At 45.5% G+C, this 22,830-nt stretch overlaps 1 protein-coding gene across 1 annotated transcript in view; it reads right to left on the bottom strand.

Annotated features, from left to right (window-relative positions):
• LOC104470527 (unconventional myosin-Vb-like) overlaps nt 1–22,103 on the bottom strand; it is a gene marked incomplete at its 3' end in the record, with an annotated part of 48,318 nt that extends 26,215 nt beyond the window's left edge. Inside the window, exons 1-10 of the mRNA XM_010085485.1 lie at nt 21,979–22,103; nt 19,930–20,086; nt 18,785–18,928; nt 17,978–18,059; nt 15,505–15,612; nt 13,443–13,552; nt 11,696–11,961; nt 7,572–7,653; nt 5,904–6,044; nt 699–821 (exon numbers count right to left, since the gene is read on the bottom strand). Of these exons, the coding sequence (XP_010083787.1) occupies nt 699–821; nt 5,904–6,044; nt 7,572–7,653; nt 11,696–11,961; nt 13,443–13,552; nt 15,505–15,612; nt 17,978–18,059; nt 18,785–18,928; nt 19,930–20,086; nt 21,979–22,103 (1,338 nt within the window). The remainder of the gene's footprint in view (nt 1–698; nt 822–5,903; nt 6,045–7,571; nt 7,654–11,695; nt 11,962–13,442; nt 13,553–15,504; nt 15,613–17,977; nt 18,060–18,784; nt 18,929–19,929; nt 20,087–21,978) is intronic.
• Between the last annotated feature and the right edge of the window lie 727 nt (nt 22,104–22,830).

Here is a 22,830-nt window from a genome sequence, read left to right as displayed (position 1 = left end):
GTTCACTCCTGAACTCCTCGCAAGCTAACCAATAAACCTCAGCAAGATCTCCTGACTACATCTCGTGGTTTTGAGACTGCAGAGGGTTGGGGAGCAGAGGAAGAATTATGAGAGGACAGGTCCCCAGGTTGACATTATGTTTTTCTTTCTAACAAACAAGTGTCTTGGATAACTGCACGCTTTTAAGATTTAATTTGCTGTGAGTGACGCCTGTCACACCAGGGTTTCAGACAAGCTGGAGCCCACAGATGAGATTCTACAGCACCAGCCACTGGGATTTCAAGATCCCCAGTTGACATCTTCTCTCTCAGAAGGGTGGGATCGGCCCAGGGTCACCTCTCATGAGCTTCTCCCCACTGTGCCTTGCTGATGCTCTTCAAAAATTAATTTCCTTTTCCAATATATTTTCAGTCAAGCTGCCCTTACAGAAATTCATTTCGCCGCAGCTTTGAGAAAGAGGATTTTTCTCTCCTCTAAAAAACACAACTATTTCAAGCTTAGCGCAACAGTTTAGAGGGTGAAGTCCTCCAAGCTCATCTAGATCTCAGCACCCAACCGAGATTACTGCCAACCAGGCATCCCTATTGCCAAAAAGCAGCTCCACGGTGCTATGAAACTCTTTTTTCCTTCATGCAGCAGTTTTTATTCCCCTCTATGCATTTCCTATTTCTCCATTTCTGCAACGGGTGCCTGGGTACCTTGTCGGCGAAGTGCACGATGATGAAGGAGGTGTTGGAGATGCGAGGCTTCTGGAAGTGCTGGCTGCTGCCGTGCCGGTCGTACAGCTTCTGCGTCCAGTTCTGGTCGGTGCCTTTGGGAACCTGGACAGGGAGAAAATGGACCCAAAAGTCACGGTCAGGCATGAAAGGAGGTGCAGGGGTTTTGAAGGAACTCAAAGCTTTCCAAAAAAACATGAGGGCATTTGAGGAAAGCAGGATGGCTGTAAAAATTTATTATTTTATATTTTTCCAGTGCAACAAGTTTTGACATAAAGCCAAATTCCTGAAAACTGAAGGAAACAAGGAGTGAGGTTGTTACACTTGAGGGCTGAGTACCACAAATCCTCATCCCCATCCCTCCTGCCCACCCGGCACAGGCTGGTGGACCCTCTATCACCGCCTCCTGCAACAGGACAGCAACAGTGATGCACACATATAATTTTGAACAAAAAAATGGCTTATTTCGGTTAGAAAAGAAGAAGAAGCAGAAGAAAAGTGTTAGGTGATATTTAAAATTAGATGATGCAAAGCAAAGTGACAGAGGAAACAGGGGCAAGCAAACAGTAAGAAGGAAAACTTGAGAGACAGATGCGGAATATTTCTTGACGCTGTTCTGAAATGGCCTTTGATTTCACAGCAGCAAGCCAAAACACGTCAGAAGGGTTCCGGACACGGGGACGGGCATCTCCTGCCCACCTCCATTAAGTGGAAGAAGTGGCTGAATTAAATGCAGCAGCCATGTGTGCAATCCCAGAAGTATTTTAAGGTTTACATTTGTAAGTGTAGCCAGTTATGGATACAGACAGAAATAATATAGATTATCCAATAAATATTAAAAGACATTCATGTATGCAATTATGTACATATTTTATTTATGCAAGACAGACATGCATATTTAAACTACAGAGTTATACAAATGCAGATGGGTTTCTTTCTTACATATAAATATGAAATATAACTGATGAGAACACCTTCTCTGGAGCCATCGTTAGTTCTCTGCTGTTGGGGACCGAGCCGTGGGCGCAGAGCAGAAGCACCGCAGCCACCTGAGCCGCCTGATGCTGCAGAGAGCAGATTTATCCCGCAACAGCTCTCTTCTAGGCCATTCCCTTTGCTGAAAAACCTGCTTATCTCTGAGCTGAACTTCAAAGGCATCGCTCCTGCCTCCCAGAAAGAGGGTTTTGCCATACTCCCACCGCTCCCTGCACACTGTTGTGCAGTCTGGGTATTTTTAGCTGCCTGAGAAACACCTGATAGGGACCGAGTCCTGGAGATAAAAACTAACAGGGCCATTATCTGTACTATTATAGCAGCTTTTGGTGTTGGCTTGGCAGCTTAAAGCCTTTAAAGCCACGAAGAAAGTTCTTTAGAGACTATCTCATCAGTGCAAGACTTTTAGGGGATGGGGAAAAGGAACCACAGAATCACAGAAAAGCAACTTGCAAGTATTGTACAAAAATCTCTTAAACAGGAAAAAACTTAGATGAGTAATTTCACAATGTCAGTGCTTCTGCTCTTCTGTCCTCGCTGTCCCTCTGCAAAAAATCAGTGTGATCCCAGCCAGGTTCACCTCCTGCCTCCATACACTGTCCTTCAAGCTTCCAGGAACTACTGCAACCAAAAATCAAACCTACCCAGCGCAGCCAGGGTCAGCCCCTAGGCCTGAGTCCACCACTTTTATAGGAGCTGTTTACATTTTCCTTCTTTTCTCTTTACCACTCCAAAACATGTTAAAGCCTGAAAAGAGCCTGGGCTTCCTCCGTGCTCTGCAGACATGTTCCACTGCAAGTGACGTGCCTGACTTTAAAGTCACAAAAGCTGACAGCATGACGTAGGCGAGGTTATTCTGCCGTCAGATTAGGCGGTCCACCCGAAAGGAAAGCCCAGAGGTCCAACCTCCGCATATCTGCTCGTGGAGCAGAAATCCTCCTGGACAGGACCACGCAGCATAGGAAGGCGAGGCATTGCTTTCTGATGTTCAAAAAAATAACAAGTCCAGAGAAGAAAAACACATTTGCTCAGGTATCTGAGTTCACGGCGATGCACAGAGACAAGCGGGACTGAAAACTGGTCTGCGAGAAGATGACTTGAGTGTTTGTGGCACTTGACAGAAGGACACGGGAAAGGTTAAGGAGCATCTTTTGAACAGTGTTAGAAAATGCATTTGGCACATTATCAGCGTAACACGATGGCAACGTGCCATAAAACACAAAACGGAGCCACGGGAGAGTTTGAGGACATGAGGGAGCTCGTGGGTTTGGTAAGAGACATTCCCTTTTGGCAGCCTCAGGGTCACATTGCTCCTCAGCAGAAAGAATTTCACTAGGATCCATAATAAAACTTGGGCAACGATGCCTTGATTGACACATCAACCCTTCCAACCTGCCCATTCTTGATCAAACCCTTTTAGATCTACTTCATCCTAACAGATTTTTTTTTAAAATTAATTTTCCCATTCCTACTCCCATCACAACAGCACAGGCAAAAGCAAGAAAGCAGCCAGGCAGCAGGACACCTTACAGAGAAACCTCGACATCCACAGTAAACTTTGCCCGTACTCCGGAACGACAGGTGGGAAGCATACAGAAGATATGCAGAACTCGCACAGAGCAAGCAGGTTCAACCCGAAAATCAGGACACCTCATCCAGCTTCGATAAAGAGCCATGACTGCCTTTCTTAGAGAATTTTCACTCTGAGGATAATTTAAGTCCCTTGAAAAAAATCAACCTCAACTTGCTCCTCCTCTCCAGAGCACTGAAGTTACTCTTCATGTGTTCCTTCAAAGTCTTCCTGGGAAGTTTGCTGTCCCCTCTGCCAAAGTCATTCCCTCTACAATGAGTCCAACCATACCTTAAATCCACCCTAGACGTCCAAGCAAGCCTTCCACACGCCCTCCCAACTTCCCATGAGTGGATTTTCAGAAGACAGCCTCCCTCCTTGATGCCTGGGTCTCCTGATGGGCTCTACGTAGGTCTCCTTGCTCTCCTCAAGGGCTCTGCTCGTATTCCAGATTATTTCCCACCACCACTGGTGGCCTTATGGTGACTCCCTCCCCAGGAAGGTTCTCCTGGATGCTCTTCTCCCCTGGCGTCCTGGGCAGACCAGGGACATAACCAGAGGTTGGACAAAATGACCTCCAGAAGCCCCCTCCAACCTTAATAATTCTGCAAGAGCTTCTAACTCCTAAAACCCCAAAGCTGTTCAAAAACCCCCCAAACCCAAACATAACCTAAAGCTCTCTTTTCAGAACTAGGGCTTTTATCATTTGCTTTCATGAGACACATTTAGTCCTTGAAATTCCAAACTCAACTCAAGAGCCCTCTCTTTCATTGCCAATTCCCATTCCAACCCTCTCTGGTCCCCTTCTTCTCCTAAACAAGACTTTCATTATGCACCAAAGGTCTATGACCTTCGTTAGCTGATCTGCTTCAGCATGTACCCAACCACCTCCTCCCCAGCCTCACATTAAAGATTACATTAAAAAAAATTCCATACTGTGAAGCAAGAACGTTAGCAACAAACCCTCCGCATTTGCGCTCATGTTTCATTATGCTGCCAGGACCCCCTCAATGCCATTTCAAGTCCTGGAGTATATTTATCCACGGTTGTACGTGTTAACGAGATGACTTGCAATTACCCTATTGTGGTCCTGCGCCTGCCACGGCCGACTTCTCCCCAAGAGGTGAAACACTGCTGCTGGTGATGCGGGGGTGAAGGTTTTCATCCATAAACCAGTGCTTTCAGTTGACAGGCTTTGCTGAAATTTTCATAAAGCTGGAGAACGCTCGCAGGTTATTATAAAAGAGCCGATTAGAGGGCCTATAATATGAGCCTGTGACTAATGACAGCATTCCCCAGTGACAGGTAAATAACCAGATATTTGGCATTTGATGTGGGGGGGAATCAATCTTGTGTTTCATTTTTTTTGGTCCAAAAAACCACGGATGAAAAAAGTAGAACCAGGGAGACCTACAGAAAAGTGGGCCATATTCCTGCTTTTGCATAGGAATTGCTCCATCTCATGCAACATCACCAGCAGCAACCAGTGCCAGGTGCTTCGGAGAGGAAGCTCTGCCCAGTGCAGGAGCCCTTTTCATCACGGCATCACTCTGAGCTCTCCTGTTGAGATGACTGTACCTAAAAACTCTGGGACTCCCACCTACTTTTCATTCCAAAAAACCTTGAAAAAGACATTCCAACTTCCCAAAAGAATCACTTAACTTTCGTTTCTTGTTCTACCTCTCATCCTGGCAATTTATGACTGAACAAGGAGTCCAACCTTTCTTATGGATTCCCATGAAGGTTTTTGGTTCTCACATTTCTTCTCTACTTTTAAGCAAAATTTAATTTAGGCTGGTATGGTGAAAGATAGCAAACTACTCTCCCAACATGACAAGCTTGGTTTAAAGAAACCAAACCATCCACAAAACCCAAAACTCAGAAAAGCTGAGGGAAGACACAATTCCAGACTGTAACAGAAGGATGCTGAAGGAATGGCTAAACAAGAAGCCTACGCAACTGAAGACACTTCTGCAGGTCATCCCTGGCTCCTGCTTCTCTATCTTAAAGGAGCAGAAGGGCAGTTTTGGTCTTCTGCAAAGCCTGTGTGAAATCCAGGCTTGCCTGAAGTCAGACAGGGCTTGGCATCAACTGTAGCACATCCTCATTATGTGGTTGATGTCCCTTGACACTGCAAGGTTAACCAAACACAAGACCCTCCCAGACTTTTTTTTTTATATGTCAAGTGCCACTGAAGCACAAATTCCTGAAGTCTGTACACTAAATGCAGTCGACTTTACCCCAAATATCTGTCGTAAGAGGATTCAGGTTTCCATTGGGACATTAAGCTTGAGACAGGGAGGAACTCCAGCTCCTGGATAACAGTGAAGGAATCAAAAGTTGCAAGCAATGACCTTCCCTGTGTGCAGCCAGGTCAAAAACGTGAGCTCTGGCAATACGTGGTGAGAGCAGGCACCCAAGTTGGTAGCAAACATCTTCCAGGGAAGCTCAGAATGTTTCTAGAGCAAAGCAATGCCAGCAGCTTACCTGAGCCATGAGCACCCCAGCAACGCACATGAAAGGAGATGTCTACCCTCCTGCAAGCTACCACGAGGTTAAATCCCATTCTTTAATCTTTTACAAAAACAAAAATTCCAGCAAAAAGGTGCGTGGGTCCTCTTTACCTTGCACTCTTCATCCAGTAGGTCCAAGATACCAAGTTTTGCCTCAATAAGGTCTATGCAAGGCTGGTTATCGTAGAAGTCGATGAGAGTCCAGGGGATGCCCTCCTTCATGTACTCTTCTTGTTCCAGTTTAAACACGTGCTGAGATTGGAAAAAGAGCTGAGTTACTGCCCACGACCCCCAGCCAGCACAGCGTCAGCCCCTTCCCCGTGGAGAATTATGCCCTCGGCACATCCAGAAGCCAGAGAAGCTTTTAGGAGCCTTCACATATAGCTTCGTACAGGCTCTGCCATTTCCACAATCTAGCTTCTGACAAGGAAAATAAAAGCATTACACTAAGAAACCATAGGACAAGGGGGAAAAATGGCTTTAAATGACCTTCACTAGAAAATTCCTGAAGCCGTCGCTACATCTAGGTGGGAGCCATATATTGAAATGGCAATGACATAGACATCTCTTGGGCTGAGAAAAAGTCCTCTCTCCTTTAGCGCTCTGCTGATTAAACCAGTGACCTGCAGCACGTTCACAAGCTGGGAGCCCAGCCAGGGCTGAGTGTGTGTGCCCCTATCTTTGTGCAGAGCTTCCCAAAGAACACCCAGCATCCTAGAAGAAATATCAGCAGAAGTATCTGACTGACTCAGGAACATTTCTATTGTAGATTCATATTAAAAAAAAAAAGTCTTTGCATGGCTTATATATCTCAGACCTCTGCCCAGGCAGATAAATTGTCTCTGGCTATTTCTGAGATACTCTAAGCATATTAAAAAATGATCTTTCAAATGCACTTTTTTCTTCAAAGATAGCTTTTTCAAATCTCTTCAAACATGTCATCTCAGAGTTTGAATTTATAAGCTTCAGAAGTGATAGCTGGACACACGAAGATATGAACAGTGCAAATACGATCCATAATTTACTTTTCATTTTTAGCAGCAGTGACCTGATGCATTAGATATACTGCAAATGTTCATGTCCACGCATACGATACAAAGTGCCAAACTACTCCGCAGTACTCAGCTGCTTAAATTTAACAAGTTTTCCCTCGTATCCTGAAACTAATAGTGATGTTTTTCCCTGCTGACAACAAAAGCAGATGGCCCCTTACTGGTTTCATTTCCACTGCAGGTAAGTGCTTGCATCTAATAAAACAGAAGAATCTCAGGGTTTTGTGAGGCATGTCCAAGTGAAAATGGGGAGATGTGCCTAATCCTGATATTTAATGCAGAGTTTTTGTTGCAGAGGTTTAAGCCACACCTAATGGGCAGGTTTCCACCCATGCTTTGTCACACACTGGAAACCAGGACTCTGCACAAGATCGTCCAGGTTTTGGGTTAGGACTGAAACTACGCAAAAAAAGAAAAAAAATGGGCAAACTTTCTACTTATTCAAAGCCATCAGTGAGGCTTTGCAAAAGCTATTTGCAAACCTGCTTCCAGTATCAAGCTTATCAATCAACCAAGCAACATTTTGAACTCAATATGAATATTTAGTGCAGTTGCAACGCACAATCATCACCCAGGAGAGGTGGTATCCCAAGGACAACATTCATGCTGGCCATGCGATCGGGCCAGGCTGCAGGCAAATGTCATTAAGCAGAAGTCAGACACACAATAATCCCACCTTGATACATTTTCTCCTAAATTTTATGGAACGTTTCCAAGCTGACCTTACCGAGTTGAACTGCTGCTGGAGCTTTTCGTTGGCGTAGTTGATGCAAAACTGTTCAAAGCTATTCACTTCAAAAGTTTCAAACCTGCAAAGCAATGAATAAATCAGCATTAAGCATCGCTTCGTCGCAAGAAAATCTACTTTTCTGTGCAACGGTGTCTGCATGACAGGGAACACCAGTTACTCAACCGTCTCTTTGCATTCCTCTTATCCCAGATCGACACTTTATTCTTCATTCCCCAAAACGTCTAACTTTCCTAGCCACAACTCAAGGGATTCAAAAAGTCTTTTTGCTACGCACGAATGAGATATTCGGGACGACTGTAGCTTCCTGCCCATCAGGCAGTAGTGCTGAGACGAGAAACGGAATAGCCTCTCTCGGGGAAATATATTATGAAATAGTAAGTCCAAATATATTCACTGCAAAGGTGATGGAGAAACAAGTAGCTGCTGTCTTAAAAGACTCAACACAGTATTTTTAACGTAATTCAATAGAGCAGGGAAAAAGGTATTAGATTCATAATTATAGCCTCTGTTATTGCATCTCTGATAGCACAATAATTAGATAAATGTGAGCAAGCGACTTGTGGAAGGCAGAGGGAGAAATGGTGTTTTCAGCTCCAATTCCAACATGTCCCTTAAAGAGAATTTCATGTTGGTCTCAGTGATCCCCCTCTTCACCGGGGCTTCAAAACCTCCTCTTGCCAAAATATCCTCCCACCCCTCCACGAGCCCCAGGGCAACTCCAAACCAAGCTCAAAATTCACTTCCTGGTCACAATCAAAAAAAAAAAAAAAAAAAAACAAAAACCCCACAGAAAACCAAACACAGTTTTAATAACACAAACCACAGGCAAGCAGCAGAGAGCCAGCAGAGCCCCCAGGGTGGTTGGGGCTGAAGCACACAATGCCCTGGGACAGGCAGGGCTTGCTCTTAAAAAAGGACGTTTTTCAGCTACCACAGGGAATTATGTTATTTATATTTCTATTTTCAAGGCACAGTTGGAAGAGAGAGGGGGAAAAAAAAGTCTTTGACACATGTCTATAAAGATTAAACTAAGGGAAAAAGTGGCAAAGCTCGCTGTGCTTAATGAATAAGCTGCTGTAATGATGGATGAGTGGAAAAATAATTGCTCAGGTAATAGGTGCTAGAGGACCTGTCAGAACAGTCTTAAAGCAAATAAAATAAATGAAATTAATGAAGCTATTTTTTTCTGGAAAAAAAAAAAAAGAAAAAAGAAAAAAATCAGTATTTCTAGTACTTTCTGAGGACTACCTGGCTGTTACCTACATACAGGACCAGCTCTCTTTCTGCCTGTCCCTGGGCTGGTGCAGCCTATGCCGAGCAAACGATGCTCAATCCTTCCCCATCCCAGGAACTAAACTTTGCAACCTTTAATGAAACAAAATCTGGTGTCTGGGACCAAAGAATGTTTATATTAAACACGTGGCCAGAGCCTCAGTGATGAGCGTGTCCTTGAAGATCTCCTGCTGTGCTTGGTCTTGGCTGCGTGGCCATCGTGCCAAGCAGATCGGTGCCTTCAGCTCTTGCAAATAAAAGGTTTCCTACTTGTAAATGCCAACTCCTGCAGGTTCATGATCAGAGCCACGGGGCAAGAAAAGATTTAATTTAAATGGAAATGGAGAGGCACAGTGAGCTAGGTGGAAAAAACACAAGAGCAGGGGTACAAGAGGAAAATATATCGCAGTGAAAAGTTTTTTTTCCACTTCAGAGACACCAGATGTGATTTACGAACGTCTCAGTGAGTGCCAGCCAGGGGCAGAGCAGCTGTACAGCATCAACTCCAAGGGAGATCTCGTGAAGTCGCTAATTAAGGGACTCCGCCAGCATGATTTGCTAATTGATGGAGCAGTTTTGTCCCCAGCTCCACGTGCATCCTCGCCCACACAAAGTGACAGCAGTAAGACAACATCCTAATGGGGAAAGCAAACCAATGGCTGTTTTGTTTCCATCCATTTCAGTGCCTATATCCCAGTGTAAAAAAATAAATGCATTCACCACTCTGACCCATCACCATGCCTCCCAGGAAGGCACATCCCGGCTTGGGGACAGCTCTTGGGGACCAAACACTGCATTTTGGCTTTTCTCCTGTTCCCTCTTCTGCTGCACGACTGGTATCTCCTAAATCCGCAGCAGCACTGAAGTTTATACTAAAATATTCAAAGTTCATAAATAAGTCCAGCGTACAGCTGGCCGCCTGGGTTTTCACACTTCCCTTCACACGGCAAACGCAGGAAAAACAAGCTGTCCCCACCAAGTCCAGGAATGCCACATAAATCCACTCTTTGCATGGATTGTGGTACTGCTAACTACAGCAAACTTTGCACTTTCAATAAATACATTAAGATTTTTAATGCTGCACCCTCTCACCCCATTGGTAACAGAAAATTCAGGATGTGGAGTCCAGCATTAGAGAATTAGAAGAGAAACCCCACAGCCCCTGCACCCTCAGCGTGGACCCTGTCCCTAGAAATCCCACCCGTGGGGACAGTTCTCCTCCAGGAGCCCTGGGACAGAGGTGCTTTCGGGATGTTAGGGGTGTGCGGTGGAGGCTGCATGCAGGCTCCCTGCCTTTCGAGTTTAATCCCATCTCCCAGAGGAAAAGGAAAACAGAAATTTAGGGAAAAAAATCCAATATTCATCAGAATGCATTAAAATTCCCAAATAATTTGAGTTTAGGGAACCAAACCACTTTAAAGGACTGGGGAACTCAGGTTGCCACCCCTGAAGTCCCTGTGTTGTTAATTATTGAGCATTTAGACAGCAATATCCCACTTCTGGAAGGGATTTACACTCTCTTTAGGAGGCTGGACCCACACACAAGTGTTATGGTCTGGAATGCAGATTCCCATCCCCTCCAAACCTGCCTCTTTCAATAGGATCTGCAGGTCCCCGTGGATAAAAACCAACCTGCTGTACTCTGCGGTGACACCAGTGCTGGAAAAGCATCAGCCAGCCCACGTGCTGGATGTGACGCACAGGAGACCTGCAGCTAAGGGAAGTTTTTCTTCCACACTAACAAGTTTTCAAGCTCAGCTTAATGTTTCATGAACATTATCCTCACATCTCCTTTTATTCAGATTTCTGAAAGACTGCATCTGATTTGGTAACTCAGACACGCAACTTTTTGCATTGCCCAATATTGCCCACAAAGCTCCATCTCAAAGCTTCATTTATCATAACCCAGCCTGCAGAAATCTCTATTTGTGGGGACACTGATGGGAAACAGCTTTTCCATCTCATACTGTCTTCAGACCAGCCTGTGCCAATCCCATCTGATAATTTAAGATCTTCCAGGTCCTGTGCTGTATACCCAGGAAAGCCCAGACATTGCAACCTCTGACAGCAACCTCACCATCTCAAACCATCCCATTAAAAGCCCAAAGACAGAGATGAGGGATGGTGTTGAAAGAGGGGAGGGGAAAACATCACAAACCCAGAATATCTCTTTGCTTTTCCAGCCCACAGCTGACACAATCCCCCTCCTTTCTCCTCCATCTTCTGCTTCTTTGCAGCACTTCAGCTAAAATGAACTCTTCACACATGACTCTTGAATCCCTTTTCCACCAGCACCCAAGTGCCAGGAGCACAGACTGGACAGTAACTGGTTCCCAGTCCAAATGTAAATGTTGCAGACTGCAAGCCCTGCCCTCACTTATGCCAGAGCTTTTTGCACCTTACCCCTGCTGACACAGGTTCCCAAAGTTCTCCAAAAACTCCTGCTGCACAAGGAGGAGCATTTTCACAGCTGAAGAGGCAAAACAGTTTCCTCAAACCCCACAGCATCCTCAAGCAGAGACAACGCAGATTTTGGCCTCTGCATCTGCACCTTTACCCCCACCTCATCTTTAAGTTTGATGCTTTACAGAGAAATCCCAGATGGGAGCAGTACGGGAGGTAAATCCCAAAAACCAGCCCTCCAGCAGATCTCCACGCACTGTTTCAGCATCAGGGTCGCACAAAATTGCAAACCACACACCACGACTGCGCTTTTTTGCATCCCTTTCTATTATTCCCAAGCCAAGGTCAAGCATGCACGGCCAGAAGGGTGTGACAAATCAGAAAGGACTAATTTAACGGCTTTATAAGCAGAAAGCCATGCCTACCCGTAGATATCGAGCACGCCGATGAAGGAGTGCTGCTTGACGGTGGTGTGCAGGGCCTTGTTGATGTGCTGCACAATCCAGTTGAAGAGTTGGGCGTAGATGTGCTTGGCCAAGGCGTTCCTGGCGTTCACCACTTGCTGCACGGACATGTTCTTCACGTAGGTCTCGGAAGTGGTGACGAGCTTGCGATGGCAAAGCCAGTGCTGCATCTGGCTGTGCTCCACGCCCAGCAAGTCGCAGAAGTTGTTCAAGTGCTCGTCCTCGCTCTGGGGGTAACGAGAAGCAAAGTCAGCAGGTTGGTGACACATCAAAACCGGAGTTCTAACACCGGGTTCCCAGAGCAGTGCAGGAAATCAGCAGCATTTCAGAACTATTTGGGGAAATGCTAAAGGAGTATGCTTCCTTCAGAGCAACCCCGATGAAGCCTCAGGTTAAAGCTTAAGGCATGCCATTACATCATGCTTTTTACAAACCAACCTCATTTTGAAAAACAAAGTTGCAAAATGTGCACTACCAGAAGGGCTCGTGTTTTGCATAACCAATAAAATGAAACGTGAACTTCACTTTCTCTACTGCATTGTATTTTTTCCCCCCACCTCAAACTAAGACAAGGCAGTTCTGAGTCTCTATTATGCTAAGATAGTGAGCACTGGCTTTTGGACAATGAGAAATCAATTTTCCTTTCCTCAGTGTAATAATACAACTGTTTCCAGTTAGATATGTGCATGTACAGAAGCTGGATGGGTTTGGGGATGGAGAGAAAAATGCATTTTAAAAGACCTCTAGGATGCTTTTTGGCTCCGACACCTTTTTGACCATGGATTTGAAGTCACAACAGGATTGATTTAACACCATGCACATCTGAAGGTAATTAAACACCATGAACTCCATTACAGAACTCAACGTTGTCGCAGCAGAGCAGTTTTACATATCCATGTTGCCAAGTATCAAGAAAATTACCCCCAGCATCCAACTAATTGCACAGAACATCATCTCACGGGTACCACTAAAAGTGTGTGCAGAACCATTTTAATACTTAGGAGCAAACGACCCAGCTAGGATGCAATAATAATTGACAGGACAGTACTTTCTATATAATCACTTTTTTTTCCCCTTAAACACACACAGAAACCGAAAAACCACCATTAAGGCAACTTTAGTCTTATTTATTCTTGTTAATTAACCATGCAGTGCCGCTTTGAATACAGGATGGCCACATTACAAGCAGCAGCTTCATGGCTTCTTCGTGTAGCAAAGCCGTTGTAGAGCATCACACCTTCTGCTGGTGGGAGTCACCATTCCCCCAATACTCCGTGGATCAAGTCTTTTAAGAAAGCAGGAAGAGTTGAAGATGGGTTGGGATGGAAGGTGTTAAGCGACTTATGAATCATCTCACTTACAGGCTGGCTAGAGAGGAGAAATCTCCCAGTAAAAAAAAAAGCAACCGGAGTCACCATTCCCCCAATACTCCGTGGATCAAGTCTTTTAAGAAAGCAGGAAGAGTTGAAGATGGGTTGGGATGGAAGGTGTTAAGCGACTTATGAATCATCTCACTTACAGGCTGGCTAGAGAGAAATCTCCCAGTAAAAACAAAGCAACCAGGAAATTATGATGTGTTTTCGAAAAAAGCAAAGACAACCAGGACTTTTTACCAAAGAATACTGCTGTGAAGCTCAAAACATCCAATGTGACCCGATTTATAAGCATACAAAGCTCCCCACACGCCCCACTCTTGCCGGTGACCTACCGACACGCTACAGGCATCGCCATCCCGTTCTCCTTGGATTTCCACATTCCCTAGGTGCAGAATGGCAGCAATTATCCGAAAAATGGTCATCTGATGAGACTCCTTCACTCCTACGAGAATAATTGATAGCTGATTGTCACAATAGGAAGGAAAAAAAAAAGCAATTTTCAGTTTATTTGAAAACTCTCGCGGTGTTTGATTTCTTTCCTGGGCTGTTGGTTTTCAGAGTTATCAGGCCTCTCCCAATAAACTCACCATAAACTCCCAGTAAAGTCATCGCTCAAAAACGACAGCTGAGACAGAGAGAGGAGCTCCTCATATTACGACTGCATCAAAGCAATCTTGTCCCCAATGGGTTTAATATTATTGTGAACGTGCACGAAACCACGGATGCTGCTCTGTAATAATTAAACAGGATCAGAGCTAGAGGGGCTCAGTGGATTTTACAGAACAACGTGTTGCTCCTCTGCAAGCGTAGACCCACAGTGAGATCTCACTGACAACTGAAGCGCAGAAGTTACAATTTATTGCCAGTGCCCCATGAACGGAAGAGAAAATTAAAGCCATGCACACGATGCACAACGCCTCCGGACTGGTGCTCACCAGGGAGGTGATGCGAAGCTGTCTTACGGTCCCCAGGGTCTCAACAGGAGCTACGTGTTGTGGGTCTTCGCTGGGGGTGTAAGATGTTGTTGCTTTATATTTTTTTCCCTGCAGGATTTTGCGGGCAATCCCAGCAGGAGCTTTGCTCAGCAGCAGCCTGCACGCAGCCTTCTTGCCAATTCTTGCGTTTTTTACATCCCAACTGGGTTTTCTGTGCCCCTTTTGTGCTCAGTGCTGGTGTCCTAATTATCTACCCAAGGTCTGAGACATCACCTGCTGTTTTTCAAATTATCAAGAGCTTCCCTTTCTCTCGGGACTTTTCTGTTATCAGCACAGTGAGAAATGTTTCCCAGTTACTAAAAGGAGCACCGCTCTGCTGTTACTTGGCACTCTTAACTGGCGTTAAGCCTAGCTAGTGTGGGAATTTGCAGATAAATCTGACTTCTTGTTACACATAAAAAGACACAACTAGAAGGTGTAATACCAATTTCATCAGGCCCTGAATAGAAGCAGCCCGAGCTGGGAAACACTGAGGGAAAAAATGAGGAATGGCAGTGGAATCATGTGAAGAGCAGGAAAACACCATCAAATTGGCAGTGGAGGAAGATGCTTGGACAGATCCCCCTGTTATCCCGAAGGAAAAGAGAAGGAGAGCATCTAAAACACAAAGAGTACAAATTTGGGGAAACACTTGCAGTTATAACACTTGAAATGAGTCCCCACGCTCGCTGCTGGCCCAGCTGCAATACAGCTGCTCGGTGGGATTTCACAGCTGGCTGCAAACATCACGAGCTCCTCTCCCAAACAGATGAAATGCAATGGAGAGACACCAAAACTTACTGGGATTTAAAAAAATGGCTTCAGACAAATATTAATAAACTCTGGGCAAGTTTTCCCCTGCAAAAGTTGTTTTTTCCTTTCAAACAGTCATCGCCGCAGGCCGGCTACGGCACTGTGTAACCACAGCGTGCACGGGGGTTTGTCGCAGCGGTAGATTTTGCAGCTGACCATGCAAACACGGACTCTGCACAGGAGGGATGTACTTAGCTCATTATTCCCAGGAATCAGCTACTGGGTACAATACTGTGATGGTCCGAGAAGTGACATCACCCTCAACCCAAATACAGATTGAACTGTAGAGTAAGAGCTCTTCTCCTGCCTGTAAATAAGGTAAAGAATACCAAGTCGAAGCTGCAGCACTGCTCTGACTCCAGCATGGTTTATTTAGGTTTCTCTCAAGTTTAATGTTCTCCTGCATTTCACTGCTGCTTCGCAGAAAGCTGTTAAGAAACCCTTCTGCGGCTCATACTAAAGAACAAAGTAAAGCCAACTAGGTCAATAGGAAGATGGGATTTATACCTCTCAGTGTTACAGGACAGCCATGTAACTCAGGCAAAATACTGACAAATATTTGCAAGAGACTTCTGCTGGGAAGCCTCCAAGCAGACCAACCCCTTACCGAGCAGGGTGAAGGCATGTCTGGTTTTCTCAAAGTCATCAGCATCGTCCACGCCATCAATGAACGTGTCACCTCCCTGAGAAGCGTAGAAAAAGTCTTCGGCACATGCTAGGAGAGAAGAAACAGAAGAAATGCATCAGCGAGCAGTAGCCTTCCGGCGCGTGCACTGGGATGTTCCCTGTCCCCTGTCGCCACAGGGCACCCACCTTCCTTAAACTGCTTTTTACTTAGAAATGGATGAAGTTTAACCTCGATAAGTGACTGTAACTATTTCTTGCAGCGATGAAACCCCTTCCCCATGCAAAGCAAGTTCAACCAGGGCAGAGCTATGATGTTTGAGATACAAATAACTGCTGCATTGCATGACTGCAGACTATTTCAACAGCTGAGATATACTACTTTCCATTTTTTTCAATCCTGTTTTACATACCCATGACCGATTCAGATAATTTAACACCTTTTCCACACAATGCCTTAAACCTGGGGAGCAAAGGGAATAGAGAATCGCTCACAGTGCCAGCATTACATCCAGTTATTTCAGGACAATGCAAAGCTAAATCCTACAGAGATCAAGAGGCATTTCAAACGCAGAAACAACAAGAAGAGATCACAGGATTTATAACCACTTTAAAAAGCTTCCTGTGCAATCACCCCTTCCTAAAACAAGGGCTTATTAGAGGCCAAAGCCATTAAAATATGTGCCCAGGGCTGCCAGGGTGTGTCCTGGCAGAGCCAGAGCAGGCTTGGCCCCCGGGAGAGCTGGCCAGCCTCCCCATCCCACCCAGAATCTGTTCTCACCATCAGCTTCAACTGGTTTCGAAGAGCAGGAGGGACTCACCAAGAAAAGCTCAGAAAGATCACTAAGAAGCACAAATATATTTCCCAAGTATCATGAAAATCATGAGAAAAACAGCCTACTATGTGTTCCACACCAGCCTGCTGGTAACCTTTAAAATCACTGCAGTCTGCACTTTTTTTTGACTCCCGGTGCCACCTGAAGGTCCCCAGCCCTTCCCAGCACTCCTGCAGGCTTTTGCATTTGCTGCACCTTCAGGATGGAAGAAAAACATTGAATTCTTTTTGGCATGCAAAGCCCTGGGACCTGGAGGTTTCAGTAGCTCTGCTTGTTGCCAGAGCATCAGGAAGAAGGGGCAGAAAATGCTGATGGAGGTCAGAGAGCTGATGTCTGTTCCAGTCCCCCCAGTATAACGGAAGCTCACCCAGCCCATGATGGAGCAAAACCCATTCACAGCTTGATGCTGCTGCACGTCGCCCTGCAAGACGCATCCGGGGCACGTGAACTCCCACATTTTAAGTCATATATTTACTTTGTGGTTTAAAAATCAAACTTTTAGGATTGCTCTGCCTGAAGAGCCAACACTTACTGGTTTGCTCTGCTGGGCTCAGGGAAGTTTAGAAACTCTCTTTGTTTTCCAGCATTTTGCAATATAAAAGAGAACAACAATGATGTGCAGACGCAAAGGAGAAGCAACAGCTCCTACTTTTGATATGGAAAAATAAACATTCTGCTCTCTGGCTAATAAAAGGTGGATTTTTACATCAAGATACTCCTCGGTGCAAGAAATCCCCAAAGAGGAGAAGACCTTTGATTTTTGGAGAGAATCGTTTCTCTTTCCATTGTTGCATTTTATGCGAATGCACACGCATCAGCTTGTGCAGATACTTGCACACCCTGTGATACAGCAAATGCACGGAAAAGTGCAGCTGGAGACCGACATGCACTGACAACGTAAAATTTTGATTATAAATGACCCAAGAAGTCTTCCCCTCCTTGCATATCCTAACAGCCCTGGCACCCACCGCCTCCTGCACCACCAGCTGTTGCCATTACACATTCTCCCTTGAGATACTGAAGTCAAGAGCCACAGTCACAACAGCACAAAGATGTCCTGGATGATGCACCAGGAGAGCAAGGAGCTCTCAGCCTTCAGTATCGCCAGTCACCACAAATACAGACGATGCTTTTAGAAAGCTGTGTTGAACAAAGATCGATATTTCCTCTGATCCACATGTTCCCAAGATGAGAAAGTTGGTTTCACAGCTGGAGCTCTCCCACAGCAACTCATCTCTCAGACTGAGTTGAAATAATTTATTTCTGAGTTTTAAGATGCCAGCAGACAACACCATTACTCCAGGTGTCTTTGCAAAAATGAAGTATGTAACCCCATGGCAGAATGTGTTTGAAAACATTCGATTAATCACACCACATCCCTGCATCTCCTGCTACAAGTGTAGAACCTCTTATTCAGGTGTCTTACCAATGTTTTGCTGCAAATCCTGGCGGGAAAAAAACAACTTAGGATACATCCCAGGAGTCAACCATTGAAAAAATAAAATGGATTCAAAGGACACAACTGCTCCTGCCAAGATGAGCCGTGTTTCTAACCCCGTAATGTTTTCCCTATTGCCATCAAAACCAGGCAGTGGCACACAGGGAGGTAGAGGTACTTACTGAGTCCAAGCTCTTTGAATTCTGGAAGACTCGCCGAGGCACAAAGCTGATAGAAGATGTGGTAGTTGCGCTCGTTCTCTGCCTACGGAGGAAAATGCTGAGTTAACAGAGGCGAGAAGAGGTTACAGCAGAGCTCCCACTCTCAGCCCCGTGCCTGCTGAGCCTGGGGCCACCTTGACCCCATCCTCCTTGTTTCCCACTATCAAGAGCTCAGTGCCACCAAGAAGACAGGGACCTTGCACCATCTGGGAAAAAGGAGGTGCCAAGCCATGCACAAAGTACACTGCCATCTCGCAAAGGAAATAAATAACTTTTTATTACCCTCCATGCCTTATCCCTAAGCTAAGTTAGCTAACAAACGCTGCGCTGCAAACTGCCAGCAATGTTGAAAGAGGTGGCCTACACTCGTGGCTTCCCAAGGTTGTTTGGGTTTAGGATTTTTTTTTTTTTTTTTGGGTAAGGACAGAAGTTTTGCAGGTGCTTCTGAGCTAGATCTCAAGCACAAACCAAGACAGCTTGTCTTGAGCCCTGCACAAGAAACCCATGGGATGTGCTGCAGCAGAGATCAGCCTCCTCAGCCCTTCTCCTGCCTCTCCTCCATCTTCAAAACAAAAAGAACGTTGTTTGCAATTAATTGTTCCTGGCTTTTTATGAGGTTCAGTAGAAAACTCAGCAGCTGCGCAGAAAAAGGCTTTCCACCCCTGCCCCACAGCCAGGCCAGGAGCAGTGGTCCCTGGATTACAGCACCCAAAGGGCAGAAAAAAAAAGAAAAAAAAAGAAAAAAAGAAAAAAAGCACAACTCCTCACCTGGAATACAACTCGTGATTTTTCCAAGAGATACGTCCTCATGTTGGCACCAATGATGTGGTATCTTTTATCAAAACCAATCTGAACGTATTTCCCAAAGCGACTGCTGTTGTCGTTCCTTGTTGTTTTAGCATTTCCAATTGCCTGTATGAAACAATGAACTTTGGGGTTTTTTTGCAAACCAGGCAGTTCTCTTTTATGGTTTTTGTCTGGGCAATGTTCTCAGCTCTTTCCAATAAAAAACAGACAGGTTCCCTGGCCCCAGCACTAAGAGATTACACCCAGAACTGAACACAGCAAGAAAATTAGAGCAACAAAAGTATGGGGTCATATAGAAGAACAATGTGCACTACGAATTTTTCCTTGGATGCTTTTAAGTGTTCCCAGGTACTGCAGCTACATTTCATGGAGGCACAGGAGATGGGCGAGGAAAAGAGTAAAACAGTGTGAAGCCCATGTTGTGGCAGATCATCGAGTGTTCTCTGCCAGCTGTACACCTGCGTGGCTTTGCTTGCTGCTCAGCTGCAGCATCACTTGTTTTACCCTTACAGCTTGCACCCCGCATCACCTGTGGCTGCCTCCCGAGCTGGGGTGGGCTTAGTTTTCATCCTGGATCAGCCACCACCTCTGTGTCTATTAGACAATTTGGCACTGCAGGTTAAGCCAAGCCTAAGGTGAAGTGCAGGACAAGGCTGCACTCCATCACAGCAGCACTGCTAGCTCCTGGCTTTAAAAAAAAGTCACACGAGCCTGAAGTGGTTAATAGACTTTGGAAAAGCCCAAGTCTTGTCTTTGTGCCGACTTGAATATTTTGCAAATTAAGGTACTCAGACTCCAAAATCTGTTTAGAAAATGGGATTTAGGCACTTGGACATTTACTTTCACCAGTCCCATCAAGCCCAGCTCCTGGTGCCATGCTGGGGATGCAAGGGCTCAGCTTCAAGACCATCAAATAAAGGAGCAATCAAGGTGGGCTAAATGGAGGCTATTGGTGTACTTCTGCAATTTCAGTCCAGCACAAGGCTGCTGTGAGGCTGCAAATCAGGTCTGGCTCACAAGCCCCTGTGGCTCTCACTGTTTTTGTGACTTCTGGAAAGAGACAGAGATCACTGCGAGCAGGACAAAGGAAATGATGCAGCTTTTACCTCCATAATCGGGCTCGACGCGAGGACTTTGGCTTCGATGTTGGTGTCACTGGCAGAACCACTGACGGTTGCAAAGAAGCGCATGGCGTATTTGGCAGAGACCGTCTTTCCAGCACCTGACTCCCCGCTCACGATGATGGACTGGTTCTTCTCATCCCTGTTGCAGCAGAGAAGAAAAACTTTTGTAAGTTATTCCATTTTTCTTGTTAATAGTTCGTTCACATCACGCAACAATCTTCCATCTTCACATGTCTTCAGCTCCTTCACCTTGTCACCACCTACATTAAGGATGTTGGATTTATTCTGGACACGACTATATGAACATCAGTATTTTCACACCTGGTTAAAATTCTGACAACAATAATACAAAGCTTGGCTCTGACATCAGACTCATACCACTTACTCCTCCCCAAATCCTGCCAAATTGTAAGTCACTGCTCCAAGGTGTAGTCCCTTCTGGGACCAAGGGGTAAGAAAAAGAGAATAAAAAGTTTAAAAGCAATTCCTGGTGGATATCACTAAGTACAGTTTGTTCAGCTCCTGAAGCTTTTTGCAAAACAAAGTCATTTTAAGGACTCGCTCATTAACAGAAGGCTCAGGCAGCCTCGCTCTCTGCAAGCACATGTTAAATTTGCTTACAAAAGGACACAGGCATACCAGCACCAGAATAACAACATTCAAGCAAAAACACACCAGACTTTTTATCTACATGTAGGAAAACGCTTTGCAGGAGTGGGAAGCATTATCTTGGCACCAAGGGGCTGCTGCAAATGATTCTCCAGCAGTGACAGGAGCTCTGACGCCACTGGAATTAGCACAGAGCACCAGATACCTCCAGGGCACGGCACTTTGCATGGGGAAATTGAGGGTGCATCGCCTCATGAAGCTTCTGAGACTTGCACAGAGCGCAAGACTCATCCAAATGCCTTTTTCTGCTTGAAAAATAAATCATTCACACAAGAAAAACTTGCACAAGTCACTATGGCTACATGAAAACACCCACTCCTTCCCACCACGGGTGCACAACGTGGTACCTGCTCCATATGTCCCAATAAGCTCCCAAAATACCAGAGCTTGGGGTGAGCTGTACAGATGTAATTGAATGGGGTTTTAAATAAGATCAAATTCAACTTCCCAGACCCTGCTCGGCTTCCATGAATCACAGCTGAATGCAGGCGCACAAAATCCTATATAGGAGCAGAACAATAAATTTACACCTTGCAGTTCTCTTGACATCAGGAAACAGCATAAAAATGCTTTTCAATTTAAGGTATACAGGTCAAACTTATACCAGTGAGAGATGAGAACAGAGGCTAAATGGTTGCCATATACGACTCTTACACTTTAAAAAAAAAAAATACAAACATACTGCAACACCACACCCCTACTTTCCTCCACTGCCAGGCATGTACATCCTAATTCCTAAAACCTCAGTCAACTCAAGCATGCAACATTTTGGTGCAAACCACAACCTTCCAACACTTCCAGCAGCAGAGGACTGGTGAGCTCATTTCCAGCCATGTTTCTATTTTTTCATCTTAATCCATCTCCTGGTCAGCTCCGCTGCTCTCCTGGGCTTCAGCCAGCAGGACAGCAAGAGGAACCTCCAACACTCCAGCTACCATGCAGTTAATTCAGAGATACCGGCCGTGAACCAAGCAGAACCTCTCCCAGGGAGCCAGCACACTGAGCCAGTGTTCCCAGTGACTCATCCTGGGTGGGGACAGCCTGCACAGCTCACCCAGGACTTGCTAAGTCACGGCTGCGTGCCCTCCACGCCTCTTGGCAAAGCCACCGTGACACTCCCGTGGGCAGTGAGCCGGCAGGATCCATGCATGGGGCTGTCAACGTGCCAGTCTCGCACCTTTAGACTTCCACGGATGTGCGATAAAACCCTTTTCCTAGCACAAGCCACCAGACATGTGAATCCGCTGGAAAAAAAACAGTGCCACCTCCAAAATAAGGAAGGACGACTAAGCACCAAAAATGGAAGTATGATGGAGAAGCCCACAGCAGGACAGGTGACAGCAGTGATTTATCACCATTTACCTCTGGTTAAAGTAGGTGAGAAGCTTCACCTTTGCTTTGATCATCTTCATGTCCAACCACTTGCTGAGCTCCAGCAGTGAACGTCCCACCTTGGCCACCAGTTGAATGCAACACACCAAACTCATGTTGGCTACAAAAGCGCACCTTGGCCACCAGTTGAATGCAACACACAAAACTCATGTTGGCTACAAAGGCAATGACAGAGAGGCTTTGGCATGGCCAGCAGGCACAGACGAACAGATATCCTTCATCGGAGGTGAGGGAGAAGCAGAAGAAAGCGGTGACAACCAAGATCTCCACCAGCAAGCGCTGGACCTGCAAAAGGAGCTCTGCAAATGCAAACGTGGCTTGGCTCAGAGCTGCGCTCACGTAAAAGTTACTTGAGAACTATTGCTTCTTACAGCATGACAGGTACTGCCCAAGCGGCACATCTCAGAAAACATTTCCCTGCCACCTTCTTCTTTAAGCCAGAAGACGAAAGCCAGTCTGGGAGAGACTCTTCAGTTGAATGAAGCCAATAAATCTCAAAAAAGAGGAATTATGTATTTCTTGGCATCCAGTCAGCACTGCTACAAGGTAATATTTTGTAACCTGGCGCTTTTTTTTTAATATCTAAGATTCGTAATTAAGACCAATTTTGACCTCTTTCATTAACTTCTCCATATGAGATATTGGGGTGCACCTGGCAGAGACCAACCCACCAACGGTGAGTCTGTCCAAGTTGCTCTCCAGACTCAATCTCCACAAGTTTCAGGTCCCACCACAAACTGTCTTTTATGTGGCATCCTGAGGGGCTTACTCCTCCCTCTGGTTTGTCTCTTTTTAAAAGTACCATCATTCGCCAAAAGACGT

This window comes from Pterocles gutturalis, unplaced genomic scaffold (assembly GCF_000699245.1).
Source record: "Pterocles gutturalis isolate BGI_N339 unplaced genomic scaffold, ASM69924v1 scaffold8255, whole genome shotgun sequence".
Taxonomy (NCBI): Eukaryota; Metazoa; Chordata; class Aves; order Pterocliformes; family Pteroclidae; genus Pterocles; species Pterocles gutturalis.
The sequence above is the reverse complement of the archived record's forward strand: the minus strand, read 5'-3'. Positions and strand labels throughout refer to the sequence as shown.